This window comes from Pteropus alecto, unplaced genomic scaffold, assembly GCF_000325575.1.
Source record: "Pteropus alecto unplaced genomic scaffold, ASM32557v1 scaffold160, whole genome shotgun sequence".
Classification (NCBI taxonomy): domain Eukaryota; kingdom Metazoa; phylum Chordata; class Mammalia; order Chiroptera; family Pteropodidae; genus Pteropus; species Pteropus alecto.
Genome location: NW_006429864.1, coordinates 1,946,182 through 1,967,614, shown reverse-complemented (window position 1 = coordinate 1,967,614; position 21,433 = coordinate 1,946,182). Strand labels below are relative to the sequence as shown.

The following is a 21,433-nucleotide window of genomic DNA, read 5'->3' as shown; positions in this document are numbered from 1 at the left end:
TCATCAAACCAAGAAAGTCTGAGAAATTGCTCAGCCCAGAAGCCTATATTACACTAAGGCAACATGATGACTAAATGTGTGAGATCCTGGGACAGAAAAAGGACAGTGGGGAAAACAGGAAATCTAAATATCCCATAGCTTTAGTTAATAATAACGCATCAGTATTTGGGGGTGGGGGGGTGGGAGAAGGGAGTGGAAGGACTCACTTAAAATTGAGCCGGAGCTGCCAACACAGACGAACTGCCTTGTGTGCCTGATGCCTCAAATTTTGGAAGGTTAAATCAGGGCAAAATAATCCTTGGACTGGGCCTAAAGTAACATTGTATTTGCTTTACTGTTTGCACAGATAACAAGAAAGCAGATTGATGACTACCAGACTGAAAATTAAAAACATTGTTTAGAGTTAGTGTCACTGTTTTAGCTCATCTGCACCAATAGAAATGCCTCTCTTCTACTGATCTAATTGTTCCCCTTCCTCTTCTCATAAATACCCATTGCCTTTGTCTCCTAGTCAGAACCCTATTTGGACTTCTGCCTAAATCAGTGCTTCCCCAATAGCTATTCTTTTAGATCTCGAATAAATGCTGTTGTTTCTCATCTTGGCTTTTCATTTTTAGGTTAACAATTAGTTCATTAGTTTGTGACAAATGTACCATACTAATGTAAGATTAACATTAAAATGGAAGAAACTGGGTGTGTGAGGTGGAGGGGCTGTGTTGCCTTTGTAGTTTTTCTGTAAATCTGAAACTGTTCAGACAGAAACCAGGCCCTTAGTAGTGGTTTCAAGCCAACTGCTAAGGTGTCAGCCTGTGGGATGCACTGAGACTGTGTCGCCCCCACCCCCAGCACCTCCAGCTGCAGCTCAAGCCACCGCAACATTCTGGACCCTGGGAATTGCCCTGGCATCTGGGCATAGATGGTGCCGATTCTTGTGGTGGGCATGTTAAATGTGAACACATTCCGCAGAACCACCTTCTTGAGAGAGGATCCAGCCCTTTATGTACCTGCAGTGTGTGAGGTGCTGATGGATGAATTCCCTCCCTCTGTTCTTGCTCCAAGCTCCCCAGGTCTCAGCTTCGTGATGAACAGTTTCCCCAAGCAGGTAGGTGCTCACAGGCTCGGATCTCGGGCTGCTCATGGAGCCCACTGGAACATACAAGGGCCTGCCCTGGAAACAGCTATGGTGGAAATGGACAGAGAGTCACCAAACTGGTGTAGACCTATAAGAACGTATCACTGCAGGTGACAGAGTGTCGAGGCAGGCCACAGGGAAGGCCTGCAGGGGGTTGAATGGTGGCCCCCAAACAACATGTCCACCCAGAACCTGTGAATGTGATGTTATTTGGTCAAGTGTCTTTGCAAATGTAATTAAGGTAAGGATCTCCCTCCGTATGAGAGCATCGTGGATTTAGGGTGGGCCCTAAATTCAAGGACAAGTGATCTGATAAGAGACAGAGGGAAAAGGAGACACAGACAGGGAGAAGGCCCTGTGAAGACAGAGGCAGAAACTGGTGTGGTGCCCTCACCAGCCAAGGAATGCCTGGGGCCACCAGAAGCTGGACGAGACAAGGAAAGATTCTCCCTCTCCTAGGGCCTCTGGAGGGAGTGGGCCACACACACCATAATTTCAGACTTCTGACCTCCAAAACTGTGAGGATAAATTTCTGTTGTTTTAAGTCATCCAGTGTGTGATGATTTGTTGTGGCAACCACTGGAAAATACGCCAGGGCCCTTTTTAGGGGAGAACCTGAGGGGGGGGGTGCCACCCCAGCAGAACAGGCAGTCTCAGCTTGACAGTCGCACCCAGTGCCCCTGGCAGTTCCCCAGGATTAGAGAATAAAGGAAACATTCTTGCCCTGGGGGATTGCAGGGGTAGGGGAGTGGAGGGTGAGGGGGTAGGGTCTCAAGATTTTGTTCCTCAGGCCAAAGGCTAATTTCTCTAAAAGATAAAGAGCTCTTTGCTCTTTCAAAGCAGTTAAAAAAAAAAAAAAAAAGCAAGACACAAACACAAAAAAGGCAGAGAAAAAGGCAGGTCACCAGAACAAAAGAAATAACTTAAACATATGACAGGTGCCTAGCTGCGATTATGATGGGAAAGGCAGGTTTCACCTTAGTAAGAGGCTGTCTCCATGCATGGGGCAGTAATGCAACTGTGTTATGAGATAGTGGTGGGTATGGAGGGAGGTGGCACCTCTTTGCCTTAGAATGTGTGCTGTGTCCCCAAGAAATGAGCATGAAGATTTGAGTGTTGGTAAGGCCACCACCAGCTGCTGGTCCCAATGAAAGGGGGCAGAAAAATGGGAGGAATATGTGCCTTGTGTCCTTCCTTACAAGAGAATGCCGCTAGCTTGTTACTGATGGGCGAGCCTACCTGGATCCAAGTGAGAGGCTGCCCAGATGTGAAGACCAGAAGCAGACCACGTGTTTCTACTACACTGTCAATAGTGATGAGAACTTGCTAGACAAGGGAGGGGCCGAGGTGGGAGGGGACCTGACCTTTTTTCCCCCACAGTTTACATAAGTTATATTAGTTTCAGGTGTACAATATGGTGATTAGACATTTATAAAACTTACGAAGTGATTCCCCTCGATAAATCTAGTACCCATCTTACACCATACATAGTTATTACAATATTACTGACTATATTACCTATGCTATATTTTATATCCCCGTGACTGTTTTTATAACTGGCAATTTGTACTTCTTAATGCCTTCCTCTTTTTCACGCATCTGCCCAATCCAGATTTGACTTTTGATGTGTAGACTCTCCTGCAGTTGGCATTTCTCCTTCCCCCACTTACCTACTCACTAGTAAGAGAGAGGACACAACCCCTGTATGGCTACCCCCCACCCCCACCCCCAGCTCCTCTCCCTGGTCAGAACCCCTCCCACAGTGCTCAGGGATCCCCTCCATGCTCTTCACTGACCCCTTCCCCCAAATTGCCACGATTCTGAATTCATGCATGCCTACCCCAGAGAGGCCCCACCTCCCTGCTTAAGACAGTCATTAGGTCCCCTCTGCCATTGATGAGGGGACACCCTGGCTGGGACTTCTCTGCACCCAGCCCTTCAGGCTGGGCCCAAGAACATGGGCTCCCTGGGTGCAGTCTAGAGCTCATCATCAGTCAAATGGTAACCAATGGCCCAAGTGGCCTAGGATGAGGCCCAGAGCAAGGTGGGTGGCCCCAGCTGACACACACGACCCACGTGCCAGAGCTGCCTGCTCCTGTCTCAACTTCCTGCAGTTCCCGCACCACCTCTGCCCTCCCTCTCTCTGGAGCAAGAGCCAAGGGCTCTGTACCAGGGTAGGCAATTGGATGAGAAATTTTCTTCATATTCTTTTGTTTCTGTTGTACCTTGTTTCTTCCATTGTTGCTAGTAATACCAAATTTCTTTCTTTTAAAAAATTTTTCATGTTTATTAGCTAACCAGTTCTTTAAGAAATCTTTTTAACTATTACCTACACTAAGAAATATTTTACATCATACACTCACTTATATTCACATATACTCATGCATGCATGCCCTAAGGAAAACAAAAGTTTCAGGAAGTAAAAAATAGCTCTTTTTAAGTGCAATCTGTTCTGCCATTTCCCCTCCCATTTAATTTTAATAAAATTGATCACAACCAATTAAATTGATTTTATGAATAAGAATGTCAACCAGCAAACTCAAACCACTGTATTATAGGCTGTGATTCTTTGTTATTTCTTTGTTAAAAAAGAGACAACAGGCCCAAAATGGAGTCACTCGTGCCAAGCCCCAAATCACCAAACTGAGACTTAATATCTAACTTGTAGTTTCAGCCTCTTCCAGGAGTAGAATCTTAAACTAGTCAATCTGGGATTACCCAGTCAGCACTCGTGAGGTCATCTGCCTGACACCCCTGCTGTCCCCTAACCGAAGATGACCTTGCCACAAACAATCGACTCTTGGCAATTTAACCTCCTTGTCTTGTTCCTTCTGCCTTTTTAAGTCTTTCACTTTGTATAGCTCCATAGAGCTCCCTTTCTGTCTGTTAGATAGGACGCTGCCTGATTTATGAATCACTGAATAAAGCCAATAAGATCTTTAAAACTTACTCAGTTGTATTGTTTTTTAACATCACATATTTTATATTATATATAAATTTATGTGTACACACAAACACATATACACATTTTAAGTTCTAACCTCAGAATTAAATCTCAATTTCTTTTTAAGGTAGTAATATAAAATGTCCTTTAGGTCAGCAGTCCCCAACCTTTTTGGTACCAGGGACCGGTGCTCCCATGAGAATCTAATGCCTGATAATCTGAGGTGGAGCAGAGGTGGTGACACTAGCGCTGAGGAGTGGCCGCAAATACTTCCTCGCCTGCAGCTCACCTCCTGATGTATGGCCCAGTTCCTACCAGGCCATGGACTGGTACCGGTTTGAGGCCTGGGGGTTAGGGACCTCTGCTTTAGGTGAATTTAAGTTAGAAGAAAAAAAGCAAGAAATGAACCCTAGAATGGGGGTGCAGCTGCAGAATTGGGGGAGAACTGCGCCCAAGAGTTGCCCTTGGGTCTCTGGTCACAGCAGAAAGATGCTTTCTGGGGTCATGAGTGTCCTGTGTTTTCTGAGGTTCAGGAGCTCAAGGGGGAGAAGTAAATCAAAGCCTGGCCCTGGGGGCAAGAGTAAGATGGGGCAGCCAGTTGCCAGTTACTCAAGGTGACACTGTTGTTCTTTGACAAGCAATTGCACACCTGGCCAGAACTTTTAGGAAGAGGCAAAACCCGGATGGTATCTTGTAGGCATCATTTTAGGGGAGAAGACAGACCTTTGGTTTTGTTTCAAAATCCACACTTGGCCTTCTCAAAACATAAGTCATTCATAAGCCCAAAGATGTATTTATACAAAATAGTATCTGGGTGCGGGGAGGTAAAACATTAGATTAGGCCAGATGTAAATGTTTGTTCCTAAAAAACAATCTTTAACTCATACAACTCAACACACACACACATAAAAATCTGATTTAAAAATGGGCAGAGGATCTGAATAGACATTTTCCCAAAGAAGACATACGAATAGTTAACAGGCATGTGAGAAGGTGCTCAACATCACTAATCACCAGGGAAATGCAAATCCATATCAGTTGATTATACCTCAACAAAAAATATCAAAACCACAGTTTGACAATCACCTCAGACTTGTTAGAATAGCTAATATCAAAAGGAAAAGAACAAGTGTTGATAAGGATGTGGAGAAAAGGAAACCCTCGTTTACTGTTGGTGGGATTGTAAACTGGTGCAGCCACTGTGGAAAGCAGTCTGGAGGTTCCTTAAAAAATTAAAAATAGAATACTAGATGACCCAGTAATTCCACTTCTGGGTATTTACCTGAAGGAAACAAGACACTAACTCAAAAAGATATCTGCACCTCCATGTTCATTGCAGCATTATTTATAATAGTCAAGACGTGAAAGCAATTTAGATGTCCATGGATAGATGAATAGATTTTTTAAAATGTTGTACATATACTCAACTGCATATTATTCAGTCATAAAAAGGAGGATATTTTGCCATTTGTGATTACATGGATGAACCTAAATCAGAGAAATGCAAATACTGTATGATCTCACTTATATGTGGAATCTAAACAAAACACCAAGCTCACAGATAAATAAACCATAAATAAACCTCATAATAAAGCTCATAAATAAACGAAGCTTATAGATAGAGAATACACTGGTGGCTGCCAGAGGTGAGAGTGGGTTAGGGGAAAGGGTGAAATGGGTGAAGGGGGTCAAAAGGCAAAAACTTCCACTTATAAAATAAGTAAGTCCTGGGATTATAATGTACAGCACTGCTCTGTGGCTCTCCCTCCAGAAGAGACTGTTTTAAAGTCAGACTGCACATTCCTCAATTCAGAGTGGAAGCTGAGGGACTTCTGAAGTGAGCCACCTGTATGGTTTCAGGTGCCTTGTGAGGATTTATGTTAAGGGTTGGGAGGGTTTGGGATTTTTCCTTAAAAATACCTTTAGCAAAAAAAAAAAAAAACTGTAACTGTGTGGTGAGGAATGTTTACTAGACCTATTGTGGTGATCATTTTGCAATATACACAAACATCAAATCATGTTGTACACCTGAAACTAATGTTACATGTCAATTATACCTCAATAAAAATGCAAAAATAAAATAAAGTAAAACAAACCTTACCTTTCAGGTAAGAAAGACAATACACACAGGGACAAAGGCCAGACCATGAATGATGGTGGAACTGACTGGCCCCCAAGGAACACACCACAATTCCTGCAGCAATCAGTTTAAAAGTTGGTGACTACTTCTTTGCTCCTGCTTCCAAATTAGGACCAACCAGAGAATGCCAAATATACCTCCTGACCAATCACATAGGCTTCTCCACACCAGTAGTGTCCAGTGGGGACTCTGGGCCTTCCCTACCATAAAGTCCCCTCTCCCCTGCCTGCCTTGAGTCTCTGCCAAGTGCAGTGGTGGCAGCTGGCCTCCTGGCACTAGCAAGCTCTGGGGTACGGGGGGTGGGAGCAGCTACACAGGAAGGACGCAGCACCGCTTCTGTGGGATGCCTGCCAAAAACGCACTCGTTGCTTCACTCTAATCTTGGACAGACCACACTGAGGGACACTCTGCAAATGACTGAGCAGTTCTCAGCAAACTGTGAAGGTCAAGGAAAGACCAAGGAACCATCATAGATCAGAAGAAACTAAGGAGACAGAGGACTAAGCGCAGCGTGTGAGCCTGGACCAGAATGGGAGCATTAGGACAAATCTGGGGAAATTCGAATTCAGTCTGGAGCTGAGTTCAGGGTGTTGCATCAATGAGAATTTTCTGGTTCAGATAACTATTGTGGTGGCACAGGTGCTAACATTGGGGGCAGCGGGGTAAAGGGTATATAGGGATACTTTGTTTCAAAAATTATTTTGAAACAAAAAGCTGAAAAAGAAAATGCCTTGAGAAACCCAGAAGCTTCTGGGACGTGCTAAAACTTTCACAGAAACACATTTCAGATGTCTGTGGCTATCAAGGGGTTGGCCCAGTGACCTGGCTCTTCTCTCTCCAGTCTACATCTCTGAGCCAAGAGCTCAGTGTCATAGGCTGGGGAAGGGCGCAAGCATCCATGGGAGCCCTGTGTGAGGGATTCGCGCTGTGTGGTTTGTGGGGTGACCACTGCTCTTCTTGGCAGGTGCACCTTGATCCCTCTCCTTGGAACAGGTTGTGTGTATGGAAAGTCAGCAGGTGCGAGGTCTCAGGCCAAGGCCTTCTCTGGGGCCTGCCTTTGGCTCTGCATATGGGTGAGAATGGGGTGAAGACAGATGCTCTACACCAGCAGTCCCCAACTTTTTTGGCACCAGGGACCGGTGCTTTGAGAATCTAATGCCTGATGATCTGAGGTGGAGCTAAGGCGGTAATGCTAGCGCTGCAGAGCAGCTGTAAATACAGATGAAGCTATGCTTGCTTGCCTGCCACTCACCTCCCGCTGTGTGGCCCAGTTCCTAAAAGGCCACAGACTAGCAATGGTCTGCAGCCCAGGGGTTGGGGACCCCTGCTCTACACAATGGCAGCTATTGTTCATTATATCCCTTTGCCCCTGTGTTCTCTGCTCCAGCCAGCCTTAACCAAGGAGTGTTGGGGCTGCTTCACAGATGGGGAGGCCGAGGTAGCACAGTCCTTGCCTGAGACCACTGTAGTAATAACCACACCTCTAACAACTAGAATGTTGCTGGCTTATCTCTTCACTTTGCCAGTGAGACATGGAGAAGCTTGACCAGACCAAGGGCCGAGTGAACCCTAACGTTGACACAAAAAACCCAAGCTCCAAGGCCATGGTCATGTCCTTCTCTACAGAGCCTGGCACCCAGGTAACCTCAACACCATTTCATCCTGAACAATTCTCTTTAACCTAAAGGAACTACAGTGCAGGGGAGGCAGAAGCAAGGGTCTGGCCACACTCAGGTCCACCAACGGCATTGGCAAAGCCAAAATATCCTAGCAGCTGCCGGAGCTGATCTGGGTGAGCCTAAGGGGCAGATGTCAGTGTGAGCCCGTAGGCCCAAAACTTGATTGTGTAGACAGAAGCAAGACCATGCAGGCACAGGGGTGTGGCAGGCACTCCAAAGCTCACTGTGCTTCCCCACCTCCTGAGACTGTCCAGTCTTCTGAGGGGCACCCAGGGCCAGAACCTGGGCAGTGGGCACTGAGGGGAACTTACTCCTTTACTCCTGGTAAGAGGACCCCAGACAGGGGGAATGGTGCCAGGTTGAGAGGCCCATGAGCAGGGACTGAAGGTCCTGGAATCCTCTTATACTGACACTGAAGGAGATGGTCCTGGAGAGGTGGAACCATAAGGACTACTATGGTCCAATATTTAAAGGGCTGTGATGGGCTAAATAATGGGCCCCAAAGCTGTCTGTCCTAACCCACCGGAACCTGTGAACATGCTACTTTACATGGCAAAGGGGCTTCTATGATTGTGATCAAGTTAAGGATCCTGAGATGGGGAAACTCCTGGATTATCAGGATAGCCTCAATGTCATTGCAAGGTCTCATGAGAGGGAAGCAGAAGGGTCAGAGGAGATGTGACACTGGAGGCAGATTCTAGAGACATGTGAAGATGCTGAAATGCTGGCCTTGAAGGTGGAGGAAGGGCCATGGGCTGGAGCATGGAGGCGCCTCTAGAAGCTGGAGACGGCAAGACACAAACTGTTTCCTGGAGTCTCCAGGAGGAGCATGGCCCTGCACACTTATTTTAGATTCTGGCCTCTAGAAATGAAAGATATAAACCTATGTTGCTCTCAGCTTGTAGGTGTGTGGCAGTCTGTTACAGCAGCCACAGGATACTCACACAGGCTGTCATAAGGAAACAGCTCATGGGAGCGGGAGCTTTGTGGATAGCTTGGTGGAGTCACAGGGAGGTCAATTCCAGGTCAACATAAGACAGTGAGGAGCCAGTATTGCTCAAGCCCAACCACTGCCCAAGGAGGATGGTCATTCAGTCTCTAGAGTAGACCCTGCTGGCCCTGGGAGCACAGCAGTGAACAGATGCAGTGCTTGTCCTTATGCAGCAACTCAATCTATGAAGGCGGCAAACAGGGAGACGACTGAGTGATGGGGGCCGAGACTCAAGACCAGGTGGCTGGGCCAGCCTCTTTGAGGGGCGGTGTTGGAGCTGAGGCCCCAGTAAACTGGGAACAGGTGGGAGGTTTGGCAGGTGCTGCATTCCAGGCAGTGAGACAGGATGTGCAAAAGACCCGAGGCAGGAACTAGCCAGATAGAGAGGAGAGAGTGTGAGTTGAGGGAGGTAAGGGTCACTCTGAGCTGCAGTGGGGGAGGGGTACGCAGAGGCAGAGAGGCCCAGAGAGGACACCTACAGAGTCACTCAGGTGAGAGGGTGGGGTTTCATGGAAGGAAGCCTGCCCAAGTTCTGCTGAGACCTGGGGCTGGTGGGGCCATTTTCCAGGAGGCGAGGCCCCTGTTTGAAGGCTCTAACCTCAGCAGCATTCTTACCCATGTCCCTATAAGGACTATGTAGTCTTTGCCCACTCCCACCTGAAGCTTCCCAAATGAGAAGAGGTTATCAGGACTTCTGGTACCACCTGGTCCCATCACACCACGAGAAAGGGTATGAGCACAAATATACAAAGCACCTAAGTTTAATTAAAAACACCCCGAAAACCACCTATGTGGGTCCTATATGGGTGTCGCTTCCCTCACCCACTCACCTCTGCTTCATCACCCTACTGGGTGAGTTATAATAACCATTCCTGTGGCTCCTTTTGGATCCAGTCGTTCCTCTTGGTGGAAAGCCACACCCTGACCTCTCCCTAGTCACCTGTCAAGGAAGCATCTCCTTGCATAACCTCCTTGCATAACCTCCTTGCATAATTGAGAAGACAGAGTCACAGAGTCAAGGCTGGCTTTGCCCTTCACCAGATGACAGCCCTTCACAAGCTCCTGGGCCTTGTGGCACTACGTGGAGTGAGGGAGCCCAACACAGGACCAAGTTCTTCTGACTCATCCTGCCAATGTCTACCTAAATCTGCCCAGAGAACCCAGAGTCTTCACACACAGGGAATGTAGATGAGGCAGCCACTTTGCAAAGCAGTCTACAAGCTTCTCAACTACTCTCACTGCCAGGCCCATGCCCAAATCGATTTGTTCTAACAAATCCCTGCAATCCAGGTTCACGGCAGTGCCAAAAAACCATAGGTACAATTGCCAAAAGGTGGAAACGCACAAATGTTCGTCAATGGTTAAACAGATAAGCAAAATGAGGCCCACTCATACAATGGAATATTACTCAGCCATGATAAGGAATGAAGCACGGATTCATGCTGCAGTATGGATGAATGTTGAAATCACACTGACTGAAAGAAGCCAGACACAAAAGACGGTGCCAAATGACCCTAACTGAAATCCATGCACAGTATGTAATACAATGTGGTCCAGGACACACAGTGGAATGTTATTCAACCTTAAAAGGTAAGAAATCCTAACCAATGCCACAACATGAACCTTGAGGACATTTTGCTAAATGAAATAAGCCAGTTATAAAAAGACAATACTGTATGATTCCACCTATGATGTCTCTAGAAGAGTCTGAATCAATGAGACAGAAAGTAGATGGGTGGGTACCGGGGCCTGGGTGTGTGGGAATGGAGAGTTAGTGTTTAATGGGGACAGTTTGTTTGCAAGATGAAAAAGTCCTAGAGATGGACAGTGATGATGGTTTTACAATGTGAATATGCTTAATGCTACTGAACTGTGCACCTTAAAATGGTTAAGATGGTAGATTTAATATATTTTATCACAATTTTAAAAATTCCAAGCACAGATAAAACTCATCTGTGGTGATAAAGATTAGAACAGGGTTACATTTGGTGGGTATGATAGGGAGGGGGCGTGGAAGAGTCAGCTGTGGGTTTAAAATGCCCTGTATCTTGGTCTGGTTACATGCATGGATGCATGTGTAAAAATTCCTTGAGCTGTGCACTCAGGAGTTATTCACATTACTGTATGAAAATTACACCACAATAAAGAAAATTTAAGCAGGTAAAAATAAGACACCCAGGGGTGGCTCCATAGTGTAGTGGTTAGCACGTCTGCTTTGCACGCAGAAGGTTCTGGGTTCATGCCCCAGGTGGAGCCACGGACCAAATCCCAGGTGCGCCAGACCCCAAGTGCACCAAGACCCGGGTGCACGCTGCAAGCGTGTAGGAGGGGACGACCCACCTTCAGAGACCCAGTTCTTAAGGGGAGACAGCAACATCCATGGGTCAGGGGTGGAAGTAAGGGGGGTATTAAAGAGGGGAAAAAAAAAAATAAGACACCCAGAACTGCCCAGGCCCTTCCAGGCCCACTGACCCTGAGCACTGTGTTCCTAACTCCCAGGGGACTCTAATGGCACCAGAGGGACAATGTGCTCCACTTGATATCACTCAGCTTCCTCTTCACCTGTGGAGAACACGTACTGATGATTTTGGCAACGACTAAAAGTCTGGAGGCGTTTAAGCTGGAAGGTGGGACATACTCATAGTGGATGTCCGCCGCCTTCTGGAGATAGCACCCTGCGCAGCCATGCCCTCCACCCTCTGTCACCTCGGAGAAGGGGGGCTGACTCTCCCCTTGACTCCAGGGTGACCTGGGGACCCTGACCAGGTCATGAGCTCACACACCTACGTTTGGGGCACTGGACTCAAAGGCGGAAATTTCTGAGAGGGGGGAGGGGAGGGATGGGGAAGGGTGCGGCGGGGGGCGGGGGGAAGGGGTGTCCCTGGGCCAGAACAATCCTCTTTCCCAGGGAAGGGAAAGTGGGTTGGCCCAAGGGCAGCAATTCAGGGCCAAGGCCAGGAGGGGGAGGCAATGTCTGCAGACTGGGGATGTCCTGTCTGGAACTTGTGGGAAGAACCCAGACCTTTCCACCCCGGAGCTCATGAAGCCCCTTTTCCAGTTCAGCCAGTGTTGGATGTTTCCATCCCTACACCTCCCAGAGCCCCTACCGGTCTATTTCCCTTACCCTCCTCCAGCCCTTGCTGCACTTCCAACCCAGTGGGCCGAGCCTCAGCATGCTCTGCAGAGGCACCTTTAACAAGCACCATGAATTGGGATTCAGGTGTGTCTCTGCTAGTGCTAGGGGTGGGAACCAGGGGCCAGGTGCAGTGGGGCTACCCCCTCATCTGTGGGTAGCATTCACAGACCAGCCCCCATCAACAAACGTTCCTGTTTCACACTGTATTTCTGTTCTTTCCACTCATCAAACAAAAAACCAAAGTGAAGTGGGGTTGGGCGGCCCCTTTTGTGATATAACTTACTGAACAGAGTTGTCTGGAAACTGTGAACCAGGGGTCATGGGATCTTAGGGAGCCCAGCTTGTGAGCCCCATACTGCAGCTGCTCCTTGTGCATGGCTGTCCTAATACACCCATGCAGACACACAGAAGCACACACATGCACTCACACATGCACACACACTCGCGCCTAACTCCCTTGGAAGCTCCTTGCCCAGGGCCACCATTCATGCCAATGTGTGGTGGGAGCACTACAAGGCCTTGGGACATATTTGCACAAACAGGGGCAGTTTTTAGGTTGACGGAGTTTACAAGCAGCCACAGAACAGATAGCTTAATGGCTTGGTAAATGGAAGCCAATTAACATTCTATCTGACTGTTGATAAGTCCTTCCCCTTTTCCAGTTAATGGGCTTTAACTTCCGCCTATGAGAGCAGAGCGCCTTACATAACGGCTGCTCCATTAACCCTGACCCAGCCAGTGGCTGTGCAGTTCTCCCTGCTGCATTCGCTTCTGTGTATGCCTTTCACACAAACGCTGGTCACTGCAACCTATGCTGCAGTCCCTACGGGTTAGACAAACAGGCATCCATGTCCTGAAAGATCCAGAACATTCTATGGTTAGTCACTGTCCTCGGTCCTTGCAGACAGTGCTGCCGCACCTGTCGCCAACTGCACTTGGAGTAACCTAAAACTGAGGCAACTCAACAATACTGAGAAAGCACTTGTGTAATGTCCAAATCCCAAAAGCCTTGTGTTCTCACCACATGGAGCCCAGCATGACACTCACACCTACTCAATTATTTTCTGGATGAGTGAATTAATTCCCTGGACACGCCAAGTTCTGCTTTGGCTGCACTCCTTTCGTGCCTGGCAAACTCCTTTGCATCCTTCAAAGCCAATCCTAAATGTCTTGGCTTCACCTCTCTAGAGTGAGCTGTTCTGCCCTTAACTGAACACTCCATGGTTCTCTGCTGCGCTGGCAGGGGCCACTTTTCATTTGTCTCCCCTGCTAGGCTGGGGGTCCCAAGAAGGCAAAGGCCTGGGTCACACTCAGTGTCTATGCCTAGCAAGGAGGCAGAGGCATATGCCTACAGACAGGTGCTTTTGCTATCTATCTTCCTCAATCCCTGCCTCATTTCCCAAGCAGGAGCATCTGTGAGCTTCCTGCCACACGACAATGCTGTTGTGGGAAGACGGGGTCCCGCAGGTGACTTTGGATGTGTCACTAAACCCCGCTGGGCCTCAGTTTCCTCATCTGTCACTATCTTCCCATGCTGGTGCTGCTCAAGTGGATCACAGGTGTTGGTAAGTATTTTTCTGCCTAATAAGGAGTCAGACAGGGCAGGGAGGGAGCCCACCTACCACCACCTAGTCTGAGCAGGCCTCCCAAGTTCCCAGATCTTTCCATTCAGCCCATACCCCCCATGCCAGGGCCTCCAAAAGAACTGAGCACTGGTCCCCAGACAGGAGTGCCACCCTGTCCCCTTCTCTCTCAAAGCCACAGGGACCTGCCAATCATAAGAGAGGGTCTCACATATTTCCCCAGCCCTGTGTCTCAGAATCTCTGGGGACACTTGTGCAAGACTCCTAAGTGCCCACCCCAGACTTAAGTCAGAGCCACCAGAGTGAGGCTCAGGAAACTGCCCTTTAGGCAAGATAAGGGGGAGACATGCTGTGCTGACAAATACAGCAGACCTGGCTATAACTAATACTTAATTGAAATGTACATAGTCACTTTTCCAACTGATTCCATGGCAAAAGCATAGAACATGGAGAGGAAGCAATGGCTCTGACATCTGTCAGGAGCTCTGCGGGGGCACATTTTATTATAGAAGCCTTGAAACCCACCGCAAGGCTGGTCTCTTGTCCAGGTCCCCATTTCACAGTCGAGAAAGCACAGGCCATCAGAAGCTCTGAGCCCAGGTCTGCTGACCTCACCAGCCCATAGCAACCTCAACATGAGCCCTCTCCTCTGCTGTGTCTCTCACCAGCACCATGGACAAGGTCCCTCTCAGGACCCTATCTGGCTCCCCAGGCCCTTGGCCTTCTCTTGGGTCCCACATATCCAGGCTCACTTGTTCCATCTGCTTACACTTCACCATTGAGTGAACTCCTTGATGGCTTCAGATCTCAGGGAGCCTTCCTAGACCCCTGAATTAGCACCCCAGCTTCTGGTCAGGACCAATCAATTACAGTGCACCAATCACTTGGTGAGGTTCTGATCTATATCCACATTTTCTACCTTTCTAAGCCCCAGTAGTTCTGCTTCCCCTGCACCTGTCCCTGGCCCTGGAACACAGATATTTATGGATTGTAGAATGAGGTTTGGAGTTTGTTCCACTCCTGGAGGCCGTACTGATGGCAGTGTTCCGGGATGGTTTATAAACATCCATGTCTAACAGCAACTAAAAGCATGATGCTACAGCAACTTGTTTGGATTCAGACTGACCTACATCTGTCTCAGCTCCCACATGATCTCCTTGTATATCTTTGGGCAAAGACCCTCTCAAGCCTTGGTCTCCCTTCTGTAAAACTGGGAGGACCTAGGACCAAGTTCACAGCCCAGTAAGCACTTGCCAAGAGGCGTCAAAGAGCAAAATTGAAATGTACTCGTTCACTTGTCCAGGTCCTTGCTAGTTCTGGGCAGAGACCTCTATCTAAGGGCAGGAAGGCAGGTGATCAAAGGTACCCACTGGGGCTGCCCATATAGGCCATCTGGAGGATCCAGGAAATGTGCTCCAACCCTGCCAGCCTCTTGTTCAAAACAGCAGAGGCAGCTGAACAAGCACTTTCTCAAATAACATCCTGATGGGAATGCTGGTTTCACAGCTATAAGGGTTTAAATGGGGTCCCTCAAAGTACATGTCCACCCAGAACCATAGAAGGTGACTTTATTTGGAAATAGGGTCTTTGTAGATGTAATTGGTTAAGGATATTGAGATGAGATCATCCTAGATTTAGGGTGAGCCCTAAATCCAATGACTAGTGTCCTTAGTAGAAGACATAGACACACCATGTGGAAAAGGCGGCAGAGATCAGGGTGATAGAGCTATAAGCCAAGGAACCCAAGGGTTGCTAGCAGCCACCAGAAGCCAGTAGAGAGGCTTGAGACAGATTCTCCCTCAGGCCACTGGTAGGAACTAAGCCTGCTGTCCTAGTCTGTTCAGGGCTGATGTAACAGAAGGGGGGGCTTATAAACTACATAATGTATTTCTCACAGTGCTGGAGGGTGGAAGTCTAAGATCTGATAGCTAGTGGCTGTCTTCTCACCTGTCCTCACATGGTAGAAGGATCTAAAGTAGAGGTCCCCAACCCCCGGGCCATGGACTGGTGCCGGTCCGTGGCCTGTTAAGAACAGGGCTGTAGAGCAGGAGGAGAGCAGTGGGCAAGCAAGCGAAGTGTCATCTGTATTGGCAGCCACTTCTCAGAGCTAGCATCACTGCATCAGCTCCACCTCAGATCATCAGGCTCTCACAGGAGCACCGGTGCCAAAAAGGTTGGGGACCACTGGTCTAAAGCACTCTCTGGAGTATCTTTTATAAGGGCATCAATCCCATTTGTGAGGGCTCTACCCTTATGACCTAATCACCTCCCGAAGGCCCCACCTCCTGATTCCATCACATTGGGGATTAGGTTTCAACATATAAATTTTAAGGGGGGGACACAAATTTTCAGTCTATAGCATTTGCCTTGATTTTGGCCTCTGGCCTCCATAAAACTATGACAGAATAAATGTCTGTTGTTTTAAGCCACCCAGTTTGTGGTAATTGTTACAGCTGCTCCAGGAAACTAACATGGCAGGAGTCTGAGACCAAACCTCCCAGTGTTGACCTGTCCCTTGGCTAGTGACCTGTCCCTATCTCTGAGGTCACTGCTCTCCTCTGTGGACCTCAAGGGCACTCTGTTGGCAGAGCTTCAGCAGAAAACCTGGCTTCTGCTGAACTTTGTTGAGACTCCTAGAATTTAACTACTCAGCTGCAGCAAAAGGTACTCAATGAAGAAAACAAATGTTGACAAGTGTATTTTAAAAATAGCACAGTGACCAGGGAGGAGCTGCCAGGGGCAGTGCTTTAATTCTTGAGCTGGGTGTTAGTTTCATTATTCCTTCTACTTTGGTTCTTTTCATGTGAACATTATTTATTTTTTGTTATGTAGTAATAACACTCAAACAAGCTAATAGTTCTGATCATCGCAGTATTCCTCTAATGTCTAACTGCCAAAATAGAAAAGAACAAAAAATAAGATGACCCGACAGTCTAACCTCAGACTGATATTGCCCTGTATCTGGTGCCAATAATGAGAAATTGCCAACCACTGAGAAAATCCGGAAACAGATTCCCAAATAGATTTAACATCTGATTTCTATCTCATCCTTCACCTCGTTCTTTTGCTGATTCCAAGTAGAAAAAAAAAAATTAGCAATCATTAAACAGTTCTTCCAGTCAATTGTTCTTGTTAAGATACCTGGAACCAATATCTCAGGACATGCCCTCCCAGGACTCTGGGTGATCCACCTCCTCCAAATCCAAGGTTTCCTTCAGAGTTTTGCAGAGGAAGGACTCAAATAATTCTTGGATTGAACTTTAGTCTGACTGTGGAAGAGAAACAGAAATCTAACATTTAATCACCACCACATAAACCAGAATCCCTAAGAGATGGACAGGAAGCATGGAAGCAACATTCAAGAGGATGACGTGGGCTGTTTTTCACCTATCAGATTAGAGAGACAAGACACTTGATAAAAATCATCCTGGCCACTGGTGGAGAAAACAGACATTCCAACTTCACAGCTAAGAGACTGCTGATCACATAACCTCTCTGGAAGAACATTAACCATTTTAATGAACATGCCCTTTAGCCTGGCCACTCTTAAGAAGTCTCTATATTGGATGTAAACTCCAAGAAGTCAAGGAGGTTTTGATGTGTCTGTGCTATTGGAGTCCCACATATATTCACTACATATTTGCTCATGCTTGAGTCTATTCAGTGCAGCACGGTTTATAAAAGAAAATATGAGCGACAACTTAAATAGCCATCAGTATGAGACTGCGTATAAAATCAACATATCTGTTGGGTAATTTCTGATGCAAATTTACCAGTGATTTAAAAGGGGCCGGAGGATACCCTCTGAGGCATAGACTACTCTGGAAGGAAACAAATTATTAACCATGATGCCTCCAGAGAGGGATGAGGTGCAGGTACTGGGAGACCTGCCTATTTTGCTGTATGCCCTTTACAACTTTTTTTTTTTACCATGTACATCAATTACCTTGTCAAAGTCTATAAATATTTGCATATGTGTATATATGCATACACACACATATGTATATATAAGATGTGTGTATGGTGTAGTATATATGAATGTATATATATGCATATCTGTAAAACATCTACATATATGCATACACATACACACACCTGTTTTAAATGACTCCTTTCGAATTTGGACAGAAAACCTCAATGGCTTCAGTGTCCATAGGAGAAGCAAAGGTGACATGACCCTCTGGCACTATCTTTGCAGGGAGAGACAGGAACCGGGGTAAGAGGCCCTATGCAAGTCATACAGGAAATAGCACATTATTGCTTTTTTAACAACAAAGCCAACAGTCTCCTGTGCTGCACATTTGCAAATCACACTCAGAGGAACTTGAAAAGTTCCAGAAAAATCATCCCCAGCACTATTCCAGGCTCCAGTTTTGCAGTTTAGCTCTAAGTGGCTGTAACATTAATTCTCTCACTCTGAAGAGTGTTTCCTTACTCTCAGTTCATTGGCTTCAAGGGCCCAAGGAGCTCCGGAGGGTTAGCGAAGGGCTTCGGTCTACAGGAGCGGGAGCCAGAGGCCTGGCAATTCCCTCCCAGGTGACCCTGCCAGCAGCAGCACTCCATGTGTTGAAGCCCCGTTCCCCAGTGCCCCCTAACTCCCTGACTCCCCAGAGACACATGCTCCAGCAGCGACCAGGGGCCACTCTTCCAGCTCAGTCTTTCCAGATTCAGTTAGTCATGATGCCTGAGGAACAGCTGCAGGGAGGGTGGGGGTCCCTTCCTCTGCCAATCTCTCAGAGATAAGCACAACAGATGGGCAAAAAATGGGGCAGGTCCACAGAGAAGGGTCAGTAATGCTCTAGGAGGGGTGGGCTCTGCCTCCCCAACTCAAGTCACTTTAGGTTTGTTGCTGATAAATAGAGATTATTCCGTTTTTGTCTGGGATGGGATTATTCTAAACTCAGAAATCACTTTATGAACCATCATAAATGAAAAGATAACATCTGAGTGGGCTTTTCTTTGTGGGGGGTGGGTGGGTGGGTAGGGTGCAGTGATCCTGAGATAGTAAGGTTTGGAAAGATGAAGGACCTGGGAGGGTGAGAGTTACAGAGAGAGGCACAAACACAGGTGCACGTGGAAGAAAGTATGGGCAGGTGCACTGACTGGTGGTGTGTGAGAGAGGGAGCGCTGCTAGGGACACAGGACAGGTGGGGATGGGGAGTACCTGAGGGTCCTGACTCAAGTTGCTGAAGGGTAGGGCAGTGAGAGTAGCACCGACTTGGATCTGAACAAAGTAAGTGAAGGGATACCAGCAGGCCTAGATGTGAGTTTGGGCCACAGGCTTAAGTGTCGGTGTGGGGATGCAGGCCCAGTTGTGGAGGCACGGGAGTGCAGTGCTGTAGGGAGGAGACAGCTCAGGGTGTGCGGTGTCATCTGGTGAGACAGTCTTAGGGGATGTGGAGGGTGTCCATGAGTGGGGCACCCTGTCCGGTGTGTGAGGGGGGCCATCAGTGGGGGCAGACTCAGGTGTGTGTAGGGCTGCAGACCTAATCTTGGGGATGTGGGGATATGATCGAGGCGGACAGTCTCAGGTGTATGTTGGGGGGGGTGCCAACAGGAAGGGACGCAGTGTCAGATGTGCGTGGGCTGACGATTAGGGGCTCAGACCCGGCCGTGAGGGCCCTCAGAGGACACCAGACACTGGGTGTGGGGGACTGGGGGGCTCTAACCTCTCTCTGCCCCTACGACGCTGCTGTCACAACCCCGCCTCGTCCGTCTCCGCCCTGAGACCCATGACAGGGCCGTGTCTCGCTCTGGTTCGGTCCAAGGGGCACTGGCCCCCCTACGCCTGCACCGCCCTGCGCCCCCCGCGCTCGCTCACCGGCTGGGACGCGTCGCCGTCGCCGCCGCCGCCGCCGCCGCCTCCAGTCGCCACGGCTCCGCCTCGCACACTCCCCGAGTGAGCCGCGGGAGGGGTCATTGGCGCGCTCCAATTGGTTGCATGATGGCCAATCAGCGCTCGAGACGGCAAGGATTGGTGAGCATAAAGCAGACAAGCAGCCCCTAAAACCAATCGCTGAGGGGTAGAGGCGGGCTGTTGGGAGACACTCTTGGTCCCTGAGGTGGTCTCGCCGGGTGCGAGGTGCTGGGAGGTGCAGGCCTGGAGGTAGGCAAGGATTGGAGCACTGGCAGAAGACAGGCAGTCTGACCACCAATCGATGGGGAGCAAGAGAGGGCTCCAAGGTGGCTGGCATGACGGGTGCGAAAGGAATGGAGGCAGTAGCCTGGAGAGCGACGATAATTGGCTGCGAAACTGAAGATGGGCAGGCCTGGCGGCCAGTCGCAGGGGCCGTAGGCGGTGCGCCCCAGGAAGAGCTGGAGCGTACAAGGTGCAGAGTTTGGCCCTGAACCTGGCAGCCAGAGGTGGCTTCGGACAACCTGTGCAGGGTACCCTGAGGCTGTGTTGAAAGAATTTGGGACATCACGGCCGAAGAACTCGTAGATAATCTTTCATTCCCTCAGTCCCCACTATTCCTTTGCAAACGACAAGGGGAGGGCGAACTCACTGAAAGTCACTCAGGCTCGCCCTCTGCAGTTCAGTTATTGTGATGACGAAAATTCTCATTCAACGCGCTTTGTGATTTTTCTGGAAGTGTTTGACTTTTCTGAGTGCAAGCATTCTGTCCCACTATCCCGTGGCATCCCAGTTCTGCCTCCTCCCGGATAAGCCTTTTGTGAAATATATGCTTTTTGTGAATCCTAACCACAATCCCAGGAGTTCAAAGCGACCATTGGCCCCCTTTACAGAAACCAGAGCACAAAGAGGTCAAGCACTTTGCCCAACATCACACAGCACTTCAGTGGGTGGACGTGGGCAGCTTGCTTTTTGGAAGGTAGGTAAGGCAGTATCAGAGAACTTCCACTGCAGGCCTGAGAGACCTCGGTTCCAATCTCTGTCCAATCACTGACCCACTGCACAACCCTGGGCACTTTGAGTCTGTTTCCTCAAGGGACAATCATTTCTATACATTAATCTTTCCTCTCCGGGGTTTCTTCCCTGGGAGAACTTATATCTCGGCCCCCACCTTGACCTTCTGGTGAAAGCCTTCAACCTGCAGCAGGTCACATCCGGCCTGTGAGCCTTGGCTTCTCTGTGAGCTATGATTCATGGGATTCTATGCAGACAGATACCAACAGTTTAGGGAGCCATCTGCCATCCAGTGCTTTGCTGTCACTGGCACCTTCCCCAAGCCCACCCCTTTCTCTGACTCCCTTAATCTCCAGGGTGGAGAGGGTTATAAATAATCCCAGATACTGGTTCTTATTACTCCAGGTGCAGCCAAGGGTTGATGGATATCCAGTTCAGAACCAGGGAGTCCTGGGAGGGAGCAAGGCTGAGGTAGGCTGAGCTAGGCCTTAATAAGGGCTCACATTTCAGGGCTGTACAAACCTCGCCTAAGTGCTTAATCTAAAGGGCCTCCTTGGAGGAAATGACTGGGGCTCACACCATGAAAGTCACTAGACCCAGGCCACCATCTAACTCCCGATATTCCCATAATATTCCTACCTCCTCTCCTATACTTCTCAGCTGTGGTTTGCTTCCTGACACATCAAGGCCCTGGTCTACATTCTGTCCTCTGGAGAAAAGAAGGAAGCAGAATCTGCCGAACATCTACTGAATGTCAAGTCCTTGCCAGGCCTGGCACTTCCCAAACATCATGTCACCATGTGATTTCCACATGGGGTGACAGTGCCCACTTTACAGGTGAGAAAACCCAGCCTCGTGTAACAAGTGTTCCTTGCTGGAAGGGCCTGGGGCTGAGTCTGAATCCCTGCTCTTTCTGATGTCCTTCAGCAAGTGACTCGAACTCCCTTCCTCAGTTTCTTC

The 21,433-nt window shown here is 48.5% G+C and overlaps 1 protein-coding gene and 1 non-coding gene across 5 annotated transcripts in view; one reads left to right on the top strand and one right to left on the bottom strand.

The window, feature by feature from the left end:
- Positions 1-20,764, bottom strand: part of SLC25A42 (solute carrier family 25 member 42) — a 36,918-nt gene extending 16,154 nt beyond the window's left edge. The window contains exons 1-2 of one of the 4 annotated variants that reach the window (XM_015587098.2): positions 19,427-19,507; positions 1,005-1,178 (exon numbers count right to left, since the gene is read on the bottom strand). Coding sequence is in view for 2 of the 4 variants with exons in the window: in XM_025044138.1 (XP_024899906.1) it covers positions 19,427-20,027 (601 nt within the window). In the remaining 2 variants the exon portion in view is untranslated. Of the gene's footprint in view, positions 1-1,004; positions 1,179-16,746; positions 16,875-19,426 lie in introns of all 4 variants that reach the window. The other 3 variants (XM_015587102.2, XM_025044138.1, XM_006904333.3) reach the window with 3 other exon arrangements.
- TRNAA-UGC lies at positions 11,070-11,143 on the top strand. The gene has a single exon. It is a non-coding gene; the product is annotated as a tRNA-Ala (tRNA).
- Positions 20,765-21,433: the final 669 nt, after the last annotated feature.